This window comes from Anopheles arabiensis, chromosome 2 (assembly GCF_016920715.1).
Source record: "Anopheles arabiensis isolate DONGOLA chromosome 2, AaraD3, whole genome shotgun sequence".
In the NCBI taxonomy this organism is placed as follows: Eukaryota; Metazoa; Arthropoda; class Insecta; order Diptera; family Culicidae; genus Anopheles; species Anopheles arabiensis.
Genome location: NC_053517.1, coordinates 52,217,729 through 52,232,638, shown reverse-complemented (window position 1 = coordinate 52,232,638; position 14,910 = coordinate 52,217,729). Strand labels below are relative to the sequence as shown.

General features: G+C 47.3%; 1 protein-coding gene across 1 annotated transcript; it reads left to right on the top strand.

The window, feature by feature from the left end:
• The first annotated feature begins 245 nt into the window (after window positions 1–245).
• LOC120908406 lies at window positions 246–11,850 on the top strand. Its single transcript, XM_040319366.1, is given in 9 exon segments — window positions 246–1,190; window positions 1,269–2,178; window positions 2,250–3,386; window positions 3,388–3,545; window positions 3,613–4,609; window positions 4,691–9,757; window positions 9,829–10,249; window positions 10,252–10,317; window positions 10,483–11,850. Coding segments are annotated over 9 exon segments (9,936 nt in total). The 5' UTR covers window positions 246–684; the 3' UTR covers window positions 11,157–11,850.
• Window positions 11,851–14,910: the final 3,060 nt, after the last annotated feature.

Genomic DNA, 14,910 nt, shown 5'->3' with positions numbered 1-14,910 from the left:
ACTGTCATGGCTGCTTTCAACGCACATCATAATCAATGTCATCAGATATTGTTGAAAAGGGCAAATTTTGGAATTGAAATGCTATTTATTCACCATTTCGTGATATTTCATGTGGTGTTCTTGCCATATTGCGATTATTTTGAAACTTTGTTTTCATGCAGACGATGTATTGAACTGATGCTAGCTGTCAGTTTTCATAAATACTGCAAGCTTATGTCAGATTGCAGTGCACTGAAACGGGATGTCGATGGCAACCTGATCCCATTCGCCAATCCTGTTTCTCAATACACGTTGTTTGCTGGTGATTTCGGATCAACTAACTTTATGGTAGATTGTCACTTTCAGCCAAGCGGTGTTATTTTAGAGGCAATTGTTTCAAGCATTCTCCCCGCCGGTCGCGACTGAATTGAGTAACGAATCGGGCTTGCTCGAGAAAGATTGAGCGGCGTTCGTTTACCGCTTCGTTTCGTGACTAAACGCGACGTAAAGTGTAGGTGCGCACCTTTTCCGATGTGAAAACTGTGCAGTTGTGCGTGCGAGTGCGTGTGTGCGGTACAGCAGTTGGAGGACCTCGAAACAAAGTTACCTCGCGTTTTATACCGGCCCGTAATATTAACATCAAGTGCAAGTGACTGAGAAAAGGGCGTGAAATAGACGGGAAAATAGAAAGCAGGTTGTGCGAAAATGTCTATTTTACTGCAGGAAAGCGGCGGCGGTGGCACTGCCAGCACGGTGTCCACCTCGGGAGTGACACCTATTGAGGAGGGCAGCGAGGGTTCACCCCTTACCGTCGACAACGGTCCGGCACCGAAGGATGCCTGCACGGGAGATTGTCACTACGGGCGCAGTCTGAAGCAGTACGTGGAGCTGCTGATACAGAAGACGGTGATCGACGTTGACGAACACGAAAAACAACAAGATGCGACTACTTCGGAGAATGACTGTGTTTGCAAAGCACAATCCGATTCATCCGAATGCCATAATCCGAAACAGGCTGATCAGCAGCAGCAGCAGCAGAAGCAGCAGCAGGAGGATCACAGTGAACATTTGTTTCCGCTGAACTGTTGCTGCCGCATGTGCATCGTTTCGCGGGAGGTGGTGATGAAGTTGTACGCAGAAGACTGTCAGTACAACTCTCTTTGGGACCGTTTGCAGCTTCTGATGAAGCAGTACTACGACCTGATACCGGAGTATGTGATTGCCTTGCCTTTGCTTCTTTTTTCACGAGTGGCTAATCATATCGGTTGGTTTTCATTGTCTCTCCATAGGTCCGAGGATAACGCACTGTACAATCAGTACATGGAGCTGATGAGCAAATCGTCGCTGAAGTGGCTAACGGATGCGCATTATCCTGAACAGAACATGATCCAGATGTCGCTCGCATCCAACTTGCCGCTGTCGAACGAGATGGCCTTCGTGATGCTCACGAACGTGCTGAGCACGCGGGATCCGCACCAGCTCTTTGAGTTACTTTGCTTTCAGCTCCGCTCAATTGTGCAGGTGTACTGTGTCGGGTTCGAGGATCTGTTCACCGAGAGTCCGGAGGATGGCAGCCGTCAATTTAATGCTCCGGAGGTGTTGAACTACATTGTGAACGGATACAAGAAGCTGCGCCAGTCGGCAAGAACCGTCGCCCCGCTGCTGAACGTCCTGGAACAGTGTCATCTGGGCAAGTTCGGTCTCACCTGGTGGTTGATAAACCAGCGCATTTTTCAACGGTACTTTTACTATGAAGTCCAGAGCATACTGCCCGAGTGTATGCTCCGGCTGCGCGGGTCGCTACCCGAGCGCGAGTATCAGGAGCTGGTCGGCCGGTTCTTGAAGTTTGACAAGGAAATGACGGACATTTCGCTGTCCTGGGCCGATGTTTGGCCCCTGCTGTACGATTACCACCGCTCGCCGGAAGATTGCGAGAGGCGAAACCGTATCAGCACGGTGCACACGTTGCTGCAGGCCATCCGGGGATCGCGTTACGCGCCCAAATCGCCGGAACTGTTGGAAAAGCCGGAACGTTCCATCTCGGAATGGTTAGCGCTGGAGAATAGGCAGCTCGTGTGGGAGTATGTGGTACACTGCCTCAAGACGAAGTGGATACCGGGGGGTAAGTTCACGCTTGTCGAACGTATGCGATTACGTCAAGTGTCCCGGCTGCAATCGTCCATTAAACACGCACAACATGTAAGTATATTCTAGAGGGGGGAGCAACAGCGACACGAACGTTAACTGTTTCGGTTTTTTTTTGTAGCGTATGCGTATGTCTCACTTGCATTATAGGAGGTGGAATATTTACATTCCGCCCCAAAAAGGAAATCAATGAGCGATATCGCATGTGTACGTGCGCAAACATGATCGAGATGATGCTCGAAACCCAGGGAAAGAAAGTACCGAACAGCGATGAGGATGATTCGGCGACCAACAGTCAGAAACTGTTGTCATCATTGCTATTAACTAGCGGCGAAACGGGACTGCCCAACGGTTGCTCAAAGGTGTCTTCTCCGCAACATAGTGCGATGTTGAAAAACGAATCGAAAAAGGACGATAAGCAGATCGTACAGGACACGGCGTCGTGTTACCCTTTGGTGGAAACGTTGGGCGAAGATGAAGAGCTGTACCATATTGCGTGGGCCATTTTCAAGCATCTGCCCGAGCGAGTGCAGTACCGCTGGAGCACGCTGGAACCGTCGCGATTCTGCTCCTTCCAGGCAGCGCCCTGCTCGTCCATCGCATGTCGGGTGGCAGTGAACATTATCGCCATGAACTATCCTGTCCATCTGTCCCGATTGCTGATTCAGACCTACAAACCGGTAAGCGAAGAACCGCGGCGTATCATGAAGGGAAACTGGAACACGAAGGCGCGAAACTCACTGCGCAAGTTTTGCGACAACGTTAACAAACGCTGGCATGAAGAAATAGACGATCAGATGCACCCGTTGCTGTTCGTCGATATGTTCTGGTCGTTGCAGAACTCGGCCCTCAATCTGCCCAAGACGCGCGCGTCCGATTTGGCTGAATGGTTCATACTCGACACCCAGGCACCGCCGCGGAATGTCCTTTATCAGTATTTTACTAAGTTTTTCCTGGTTAAGGAGAACGACATTGCCTTCGATCTGGAATGTTTCGAGCGGGAGCGGGAAAGATCCGTTTCGCCGAGCCGAATGCGGGAGAGCTTGATGCAGAAGCTGGAATCGAATGCTGCCCTTCTAGCACCGTGCCCAACAACCCTGTCTTCTTCCGTATCGTCGACGTCTTCGTCGTCATCCTCCCTCATCCTGCCTGTCCAGTTCGAACTCGTCGTCGTCCTCCTCCTGTTCACTTTCTACTACTTCGGCCGCATCGGTCGCAGCTGCGGCAGCGGCCGCAGCAGCAGCAGCTTCGTCCTTCATTGAACCAATAGGCGATGCGTGCATCTCGAACGGGATTGCAGATGAAAGCAGTGGTTGTACGTGTACTTGCAATACCTGTGTGACCGAGTTTCTTTCCAAGTCGGAAATGTTATCCAAACAACTGGACACTTCCGCCAGAGACTCGTGGACCCAGCGCACGAAGTACGTTCTACAGTAACGTTATTAGCGGTTCGTTATTTATATTTCATTTCCCTTTCATTTTTTACAGCATGCTGGAAATGGAGCTAAAAGCACTGCTAAAGGAACGAAACATGTTGCTGGAAAAAGGGCGAGGAAAGCGCAGCCCATGCAAGCTGCTGAACTGCGATGATTCATGCACCACAAAATCTGGCACCCCGGAATCCTCGAAACCTAACTTGAGCATAGAAAGTAATGTGACTAAAGCATCCTCACTCAAGCAGGATGTGCAAGGTGCCGTTCCAGACACCCCCGCTGTTGTCGTAAATGGGCAGCTAGAGGTTGAAAAATCGAAAGATGAAAATGTGATATCGGGAGAGAAAAGAGCGATGGCAGTCGATGTTGAGTTAGCTCCTCCGTCAACTAAAAGTCAGACACCGGCACCGGCCCAACCTACTTCTTCATCAAAAGCAGCACTGAATGATAAGAGCTCGAAACAACCTCCCTCAACATCCTCGGCAGGTGTGCAAGCAAACGGCAACACACCAAAGCCAACCGTTGCGCCAGTGCCAATGGATGTGAATGAAGAACTGCTTACACCGGCGAAGCTGTCAGCCTTCGCCAAATTGGCGGCCAGTAAAATACCGCCCGCCGTCGGCAATGCAGCAACGAAATCGTCCTCGAAACAGGAAGCAGCATGTGGTGCAAATGGGCCAGCGATGAAAGCGAAGCCACTACCTGCGACGACCCAGCAGCAACCTGGCAATGGTGCTCGTGCGGTTCCAAGTGCGGCGTCTTCAGCAGCAGCAGGAGCAACGTCACAAACGCACGGTAGTAGTAAACCTTGCCCTTGCGGATTGCCTTCGCATGCTGGAGGCACAAAAGCGGGAACTGTTGCAAAAGCCAAACCCTCGGCCGGCTCAGCGGCATCAGGATCTGCCAGTGGCGGCGCAACAACGCATACGAAAGAGGAGCACAAAAAATCGTGCCATCGTGGAACCCCACCCACTGGCGCAACCGGCGGAGACAAGGCGGAAGGGTCCTGCGTTTGCTACTACTGTACGCTGTTCGGGCAGAGTGTATGTTTAGTTAGTTTCAAGCTATAGATGCTTCATAGAGAGATTCATGCTTAAATGTGTGTGTTTTTTTCTTTAATTTGTCTTTTTTAGGAGTGTAACCATAATCAAAGGACGAACGAAACACGTGAAAAGTTACGGAAAAAGCTCCAGAAACAGCAAATGATGAATGACAAAATTTTCAACGAAGAACGACAGAGGCAACAGTTGCAGCAAAAACCTGCCCCTACCGATGGTGCGGCAGTGACAAAAGAGTCTAAAGCGCTCTCCACTAAAACTACGGCCAGCAATAGCTCTGCCGCAACGACAGTTGCGCCAGGTAAGGCATCTGCCCCGCTCAACCCAGTACCTTCGGCCAATGGCAACGGTAAGGCAGTTATCGAAAAAGGAAGTAAGAAAACAGTAAAATCTGCTGCAGCTGCTGCAACGACGCCCAGTAAGGATCGATTTCAATCAATCGATGATCTATTGCGATTTATCGAGGGAGATGATTCCTCCAAAGGTCCGGAAAAATCGTCGGGAGGGGGAAGCAAAGTGTGTCCTACACACAACACAGTACCTTCAGCTAGTGGCAACGCTAAAACTTCTACGGAAAAAGCAAACAAAAAGACAGTGGCAAAAACTGCCACCTCTGCTGCAGCCCCGAGCAAGGATCGATTTCAATCGATCGATAATCTGCTGCGTTATATCGAAGGGGATGACTGTGCGAAAGCTCCAAACAACGCGTCGAAAGGAGGTGGCAAAACTAACCGCATCCAGTCGGTGGATAAAAACGCTCAAAAGCCCGTACCAGCTACAAAACCGGCAACGACAGTGTCGGCGACAGTCGCAAAAGATGCGGAGACGATTAAGAAGGTTAAGCTGAACAAAGGTCTGAAAATGATTGCTGAGCTAGAAATGTTGCGACAAAAGTTTTACGACTGTCAGAAGCAAGAGCAAAAGACCCAGCAGCTTCTACAAGATCAGATAGGATTGAGCAAGAAGGAGCGCAAAGAATTGCCGCTTAAAATACAAACATATCGGCAGCAAAAGAATGAGCTCCATGCGGCAATAAATGTGCTCGTTAGCAGCATACGCACCGAAATTCCCGAGTACATTTTCAAGCTGGAAGCATTCCCAACCCCTCCACCATGCTGTCCACCACCGCAACATGCAGTGCAACCAAAAAAACTTGCCCAATCCCTTGCCGTAGAGGATGTACAGGGGGGACGAAGGGTACCGCCTGGTACAATGCTACCACCGCCACCTTCAACATTAACAGCAGCCGGAAAAACGAACAACAATGTACGTTCTACCACTATTGCAAAACTGCAGGAAACGCTGAGCCTTTTCCAACAAAAACGGCAGCATCACGCGGACGAGATGCACCCGCAGCAAGATCAAATGCTCCATCACCATCTTCAACATCTCAAACAACAACAACAACAACAACAACAACAACAGCAACCACAATATCAACAACCACATCAACAACAAAAACAACAGCAACAACTTCAACAACAGCTCCAACAAGGGGCTGGTAACGACGCCGCTTCTCGTCAGATGGTTACGATAAAGCGTACCTTTTTGCCCCATACCGAGCCACAGGTGACGGTAACGGCAAAGGGAGATTCACCCGATCAGGATCAAATTTTGTACACATTCGTCAATGGTCAGATTGTGCCAATCAATGATCCAGCTGGAGCGGGCGATGGTATTAATCAACATCAGAAGCCAAGAAAATTGTGTCAGCAGCCCAGTGGTTCTCCGGCTTCAGTGATGGGCGCTACGAGAACGGAGAAAGCAAAGCTGGCAAACAGTGCCGGGCAGAGCATGCCAAAGGCCGAGGATCCATTTGCTGATTTTAGTCCGCAGGAAAAACGCCTCATTCAAGAATATGTCGACCAGTTATACCAGCAGCCGCTTGACACGGTGCAGATCGAAGACAGTGATCAAATCAAACGATCATCGCGATCAAAGAAAAGGGCGGGCAAGTTAGAAAGCCAGCCACAGGAGCAGCAGCAAACGATATCGATCAATGATCTCATACAGGAGCGCATGCTGCGCCAAAGCGTTGAGTTGATCAAAAACCTGCAGACAGATCGCAAGAGTAATCCGGAGATGCTTTCGTTGGCAAACAAGGTGAAGAAAGATTTGCTGGAGATGCAGAAGAACCCCAAAACGGCAACAGAAACTAGTAATGCACCAGGGAGCAAGGGCAAAGCTAATGCGTCCCTCAATAGTCAGCCTGCTAAGAAGGAGGTTACTGCGAAACCGGCACCCGTCGGAGAAGATCGACAGGGAGGCAAGGGAAAGGCATTGGCTGTTGCCACGACGACGCCTGCTGACACGGGCAAGGGTAAGAACGGCAAAAAGGAACGCAAAAAGGACAAGCTAATAGAGGAGATTGACGAGATTGTCGCACGTCTAAATTTGTTAGACAGCGACGACGAAGAGTGCAAACCGACCTCAAAAAGAAAACAAAAGTCGGCTGCGTCCAGTGCCAAGGTGTTGAACCGCAAGCAAAGCAAAGATTCCGTCGTATCTAGTGGCAGTGGAAGTGCATCCGGGGTTAAACAGCAACCCAAATCTCAATCAAAGCAACAGGCGACATCGCAACAGGAACAGCAGGCGGGCACGGTTCAAGCAAAGCAGAGTCAACCTCAGGAAACACAAGCGAAGAAAAAGGGAACGGCAGTTGTAACGCAAAAATCGTTCAAAGAAGATAACGGTACGATCGAAAAAGCATCTAACAAGGAAAAATCCAAGGGTCAATCGCAACAGACTGCTTCGGCAGTAGAGAATCCATCGTCCGTGGAATCGTCTGTGAAACCCGTTGTTCGCAAAAAGGCTGCCAAATCGTTCATTGATCCCGAGTTCGATAACAACGCTTTCCGGTTGCTCAATATGGATGATTCAGAAACGGACATTGAGGAGGAGGAGGAAGAGTTCGAGGAAGAAGAAGAAGCTAAAACGATAGCTCCGGCGAAGGTTGACAACAGTATATCCTCTCAGAACGCTCTGTCACAGTCGAAGCCGTGCGAGCAAGCGAAAGAAACAAAAACGATACAAAAAGAATCCACACCGGCCGTTGCAATTGCAGTCCAATCGCTAGGCAATGACAAAACAAAGAAGACTGCCATGGAAAAAGAGAAAAAATCCACCCAAAAGAAAGCTACCAAACAGGAGCGGGAAGTTGCAGTAGGCACTGCGTTCAAAGAACAGCAAAAGCGAGATGACGTCGAAAGTGTTAGTTGTACGGCGAATGGCAATGAAACAGAATCACGACCGAAGAAGCAGACGCCGGCGCAGGCAATGGTGGAGAAAATCAGTGCCCTGCTAGATAGTCCTGGTCTGTCAAACCGCCAGCGAAAGCAAATGATACGCCAGCTCGAGCAGGCCCAGGCTACAATACAGTCACAGCTGTTACAAAACGCCGCCAAAGCCACGAAGGCAAAGGTGCAGGCCCAGGCACAGCAAGAGAAGATTGCGAATCAAAAGGCGACGAATGTAAGTAACGCTTCAAGCAACAACGCGGCTGCGTCGAAATCTGGCCCTGGGAAGGAATGTAACAACAAGGCACGGCAACCTAATGTGGCTTCCAATGCAACGATCGATGAGAGTGCATCTAGCAATGGGTCTGGCGCGAGCAACAGTCTTATGGATCAGCTGAGACGTGGCATCCGTGCGGAGGGATTGGATCTTCCACCCGGTATTACATTGACGCGACTGGACGCCATACAGTCGGAAGCGCTACGTCTGAAGCGCGAATCAATTCGGAAGATAACCGAACCAATGAAACCGGTTGCGCCTCCGATGGATCCAACGCCTGCTATGCTGGCTGGTTCGTTTGGTGTTGGTGCCGGTGCACCAAATCCTGGCATGTTTGTCGTGAATCCAATGTCGCCCTTATCCGTGCCGGCCGTCGGACAGGAGTCGGTGATCATGGTTAACACAGGAAAATTGAGAGGAAAAGAGCAGCAGCAACAGCAACAGCAGTCTTCCCCACTGCCGGAAGGAGGTGCCAATGATCGTAAGAAACGGAACAAGCGACGCAGCAAGAACAAAAACAAAGACCATGATCAAGTGGATCAGATGCCTTCCCCGAGCGGAGCTTCTGTGTCCTCCGTTACTGAGGGGCAGGCAGGTAGGAAGCTAACGGACGGAAATAACATTGTGACGCTACGGAATCCAATGTTCCACGGCGGCCCAATGGGTGCCGGTGGTGCTGGAATGCGTCCCCCTGGTGCGGGAACGATGCCGGACGTGCAAGGCGCACGTATGACGCTTGGATACGATCAACCGGCTACGATATTCAAGAATGATAATGGAATGTTTACGATACGCAACCCTGCACTCCATCATGCGTTGTCCGGCGGGGCCCCTCCGGAAGCGACCGGATTCCGTCCGTTCAATGCAGCCTACCTGGTTGAGAATGGAATTATGCCTCCGACACACGGAGCCATGCAGCAGCCGGGCGGAACGGCGCCGCATGTAACTGCTGCCGTGTCGTCTGGTGCTAACACAATCATTCCAGGCAGCACTGGTGTGCCGCCTTACCTGCAGCAATATTCTTCCGCCGCGTTAGATGAAAGCATGGGACCACGCAAATGCAAGTCCGCCATCGGCAGCGAAATGAAAAATGCACAGAAGCAAAAACAAACCTCACTGCAGCAAGGTGGCGGTCTGCCTACGTCATCCGGCAGGGGCTGGCAACATATGAATGGAACCACCGGTCAGGACATGTTTGCGCCTTCACCGTCGGCAAGTGGCACTATCGGTGCGGGACTGGGTGAATCTCATTATTCGTCGTTCAGTCAGTACAATCTGGCGGGGCCCGATTTGCTGCATTCAGCACCCGTAGGTCCGGGCAACGCTTATGGGTCCGGTATGCTGGGTTCGTCAGGATATTATCAGGGGGGCAGCAGTAGTGCGTCAATCCTGTCAAAGGGTGCAACTGGTGCCATTGGTTCCGAACGATCGCACGCTCTCTCGTATCTTGGTGGAGCAGATGCATCCACCAGCTTGGCCACACACTGTTGCGACGATGAAGCACCGAGCGCATTCTTCAACGGCAACAGCCTTGGAAACTTGCCCACCGGGACCATTGGCACTCGAACACGATATGACGATCTTGCCTTCCTGCAAAACTTACAACCGGGCCAACGGCTTAACAGTGAGGTAAATGTTTTGTTCATTGTAATTTTCGTGTCTATGTGGTTGGTGTTAACGCTTATTTTATCTTTCCATAGGTTACCATACACAGCATCAACGAGTCGAAGATGCGACGGCAGCAAGCGCAAAACTTTACACACGACATTCAAATAACAGCCATACCGGCACCATCGCCCCCCACTTCGACCGGGCTGGGCATATTGGGAGCTCAGGCTACGCCGAGCACCGTATCCTTGCAGCACATGATGCATCAGGCACAGCACATGACGCATCATCGTCAGCAACAGCCGGCTCAGGACACTCAGCCACATTTTTCTGATCTCAGCCCCGGTTCCGGATCGATAGGGTCGGGCAGCGGGTCAGGCACCAGGGCCGGTGTTGCGTTAACTGATTTCATGGACAGTCGAGTCTCGGGCGGAAGCAGTTCATCTGCATCGGCTGACCTGCTGGCCTCATCGATGGACGCCAAGAGCTTTTGCGAGAGTATCAACTTGGGCAGCTGCAGCAACAGATGCAAGATTTGCAGCTACAGTCACAACAGCAGCAACTGAAAGGGGAATTCGGAGGTAACTAACCTGTTCGAGCATGATTTAAAGGGGATAAAACAGCGAGGGTCATGACTATAGTACGTGGGGAAGTTCTTTGTTGGATCGGTTTTATGGGGTTGCGTGCGTTTTTACACGCCTTTTTTTGTCGGTGCGATCTTTACGCCTGTTTTCACCTTTGCTTAGATAACTTGTTTGGAACGAAGCAACCGATAGTTAGTGTGGGCGACCAGGAAACAGATGAACAGGATCTGGGATCGCTCGAACATTTCAACTACTACTTTAACGCACCGGGTGGCAATAGCAACAGTAGCAATATGAAAATGACTTGCGAATCTGCAGGAGGTGATAACATCGCAGCAGGGATGGTATCACCATCAGTCGGCACTCCGGAAGAAGGCAATCCCGGTGGCGTAAGCATTGGTGGCGATGAGCTGCAGCGACCGCAGCAACCACCGATCGGAACCCCTTCCAGCAAGAGTATTCAACAGCAGCGGTTACAGCAGAATGGAACGCCTATCTCATCAGTTGGATCGATACTCTACCCTGGCACGGCCGACAGTCCGGCCTCGTCGGTGTCTGTGTTCGATGGCATCTCTTCGTCGCTGAGTAGTCAGACACACTCGTTCGACGATCTTTACACTGGCTTGTTGGCCACTGCCTCGCCACCATCGTCAATCAGCGGCGGTATGGAAGGAAATACGCAACTCAATATTCAACAGTTGCATCATCAGGTAAGTTCTGACCCAGTACCGTTTAGCGGCAGTGGATGTGTTACTTCAAACGACCTACCGGAAGCCAGCCATGCAAGAAATCCAACAGACCACACCGAGAGCTCTACCGCGTTAAGCAATAAGTAAAAGTAATAAGACAACTCTTATACGCCGTTCACAGACAGTTCAGGCAGCAAGTAGAAAACTAGCGAACGCCTTATCTAACCGCAGGACGCAGCGATTATGTGCTGACTGAAAGAAACGGCTTTAAAGTGAGGTGTTAATTTAAACGTACGTCTAGTAGCCGTTGACAAACTTTTGCACAATAATTGAAAGATAGTTTTAATTTTGCTGCTGCCAACAAATAGCAATTTCTTCGCCCGTATTAAAAATGCTTTTAAAAGGCCGCGAAACAACATCCTTACCTAAATCTACACTTTAGATCGTCATTTTCACGTAAAGTAAAATATTAATTTGGTCAATGAGGGCAAATCGCGATTGTAGCAACTGTAGAACTGGCTTCCAGCCGTTGGATTTAAACTTGGTTAACTCGGGCTAGTGGCGCGAAGAATTATAGCAAACGAGAAATATTTCGAATAATATCATCATTACACAGGGGGCAGAGCTACTGTCGATAGAACTGCCGAGCGGAAAACTTTTTGTATATACAATTCGACAAGTCATGGAAACTTAAAGGCCACAATGCCGCAGTTGCTAGAATGGTTTGCCACATACGTGTGCGGGCAAGGTTTGAACGTTGAGGATAACAGAAATAATGGTGTATAGAAAAGTCAGCAATGCAAAACGCAAGTTCTAAAATAAACCATGGTACCAGATGAAATTGATGAAGAAATCGCGTTCAGGACAATGCCGAAACACGTGAAACTGCCCGGGTGAGTTATTGCTGTTTTGTTTAATACTATTAACGTTTACTACAGCTAATTGAGGGAACAACTTATCTTATTTAATACCAAAACAACTAAATACGTACCAGATTTACTTGTTTTGTTTTGAGAATGGAAGAAAGGTATTACGTTAATGTGATATGGAAGTACGCGATAATCTCAAGTACTCTCAAGCATCGAGTCATTAGTATATCGTCAACTAATGAAGCCATTCCTATGTTTAATTGGGTTTTTGTGATAATGTTAAATTTTCTAATGTTCGTAATATGTTAATGTCGGGCATAAACAACCTGTCTCCCGCAAAAAGGTCTCTTACAGATATATATATATATATATATATATATATATATATATATATATATATATATATATATATATATATATATATATATATATATATATATATATAAATTTTTATATCATATTTTAGCACCCTTAATTTAATAACCTTCCTCAATCGATCAAACATAAATAACTTAAATAATATTTAATCAGAAGCTCTCGCTGAGACGCTGAGACTCGCTGTTCTATGGAATTAATTACCATACACGGGGTCCCTACATTGACGGGGCCCCCCGCGGCCGCTCAGTCCTCGCACCGTTAAATCCGCCACTGTATTGGGGCAAACTAAAGATTTATAAACTGCAATTATTTAGCCATGGATGCGTTTAATCATGTTATTCAATTCAATATGGCCGTTTAACACTACGAATTCCTTTTGGCTCTTATTCTTGTTAGGTTAATGGAAAGCTTATCGGTCTAAATAGAGTTTTATAATCATTTCTACGTAGCCTGAGGAGCCCATAACCTTGAATTGCTCATTACAACTATCCTGTGACCTTAACAGTGATACAAACTAGTGGTGGGAGCTCGGAATCAGACTTACCCGATATCGATTCCGTGTTCGGAATCAATTTCGAAGCCAATTCCGGAAGTCTATTCCGGAGCCAATTCCAGAGCCGAATCCGGAGTCGTCTCTGGAAATGGTTCCGGAATCGATTTCACGATCGGATTCCGCTCGGGATTCGGAATTGCCTTGGGAATCGCAATTTACCCCGGTAACTGAATCACGATCAGTGTTGCGAACGGTGATAGACGTCGACATAAAATTTTACAAAATGATACTTTTTGAAGCATCGCATTCTAGAGTTACGCTTTCATTCGACAATCACGGAAAAATATCATTTGACACGATCATTCATTTTCTGCTACATTCATTTGATTTTTTGATTTTGCCGTACTTCAAGTGAACTAGATCGTCATCAAAAATGGGTCCTTTTTCGTGTTTTTGCGTGAATTTCTATACTCCGTTAAGTGGACACCATTTTCATGGTTGACTGAGTGAAAATATTAAGTGGTCTAATGTCTAAGTAGCGGTAAATGCACGATTAAGCAGTTCTCTAGCGTCTCATGAAAAATGCCAAATGACATTCTTTCTACATTTTTTGCAATCATGTCATCGCAAAAGCATTGATTGTTATTGCACAAATGATTATCGCTTTTGGAAAGTCGTGCCATGGTAACCATGAATATCATGATCAAAAATGATTTTGACACCCGCTTACTGCGAATATCATAAAAAATTTCGACAACACTGATCAGGATAGACTCTAGAAATAAAATCTGCTGAGGAATGAGAATCAGTTCTTTGAAATTTCAAAATAAGAAATTTCAGAAGCGAAATCAGTCCGGCTATCTCTATGCGAATAGATCGTTTACAAGTATATTTTGATTCTTTGCGGTTACCAATACGTGTAGCATCATTGGACCCATACGCTTATTCTTATGGAGATACCGAAACTGACTCTATTTCGAAGTCGATTCTGATTTCGGACCCAATTCCGATTCCGGATCTGATTTCGATTCCAGAACCGATTTCGAAACCAACTCCGGAACCGAATTCGATTTGGAATCGGTTCCGGGAACTGATTCCGGACCTAGTATCCGGAAGCGATTCCAGAAAACTTTTGAGCTAACCGGAATCGATTCCGACGATTTTTCTATCACTAATACAAACGTCCAAATAATCAAAGGTGTATCATAATTTGTTTGACTTCTAATTATGGTGTAATGTAATATTTTGGCCAGAATATGACAGACAAAGCACGATTTTTTTAATGATAAAACATAAAGCGATTGGCTTCCTATGACTGATTGATGTAGGGGAAGGTAGGTAAAGACGGACACGTTAAGGGAAATGGTAAAAATCTAGGGAAATATAAGTGCAACGACCTTGAAAATGTGCATATATTATCTTACACTAATGTTTCATCAGAAAATGTGTTGAAACTTTTAAGTTTCCATTGATTTTTGTGTTTTTTTCATGAATGAAAAACATGATTTTTTTCGTGCGGTTTTGAAATGTTCGGGTAAGACGGACACCTGATATGGGAAAGATGGACACCATGAAGGGTAAGATGGACACCTGTAGAAAACGTTGGAAAGTGAAGAGTTTTACAGTATTTTAACAAATTCTATCGCTTTCCTCGTCCTGGTACGTTTATAAACCAATTCTTGGCCTATTGCAACGGCGATTCATTCAGCCGTGGTTTTAGAAATTGTAAGCTTCGCTTCTAATATATCATAGAATGCAGCATCTAAAGCATTATTGAATAACGCACACTTTTAGCTGACGTTGCTCCAGCTTACAGAACAAAAGTCTAGAACTGCCTTTAAGGAAATTACTACGCGAAAAGACCACGACCCCAGTATTTTTTGAGGGACTTGTTAATAGTTTAATCCATTTTCCACCATGTCAAAATTCAACATTTGATGTTTGTAATCCCATAGAATTTCTCATCTATTCCTGAACAATGTCGTATCAATGCCTCATCTTTTTATTGTTTAAAGTTGTCCAAGTCGTGACAAGATATTGGATTTCGTGAAGCGCCTCATCAGCGTCGAGCGTGTAATAGCATAACGAATGGCTACTATTTTGACCGGTGTTTCATTTCTCGCTTATTTCAATACTTTCTCTACTTACTGATTGATTTATA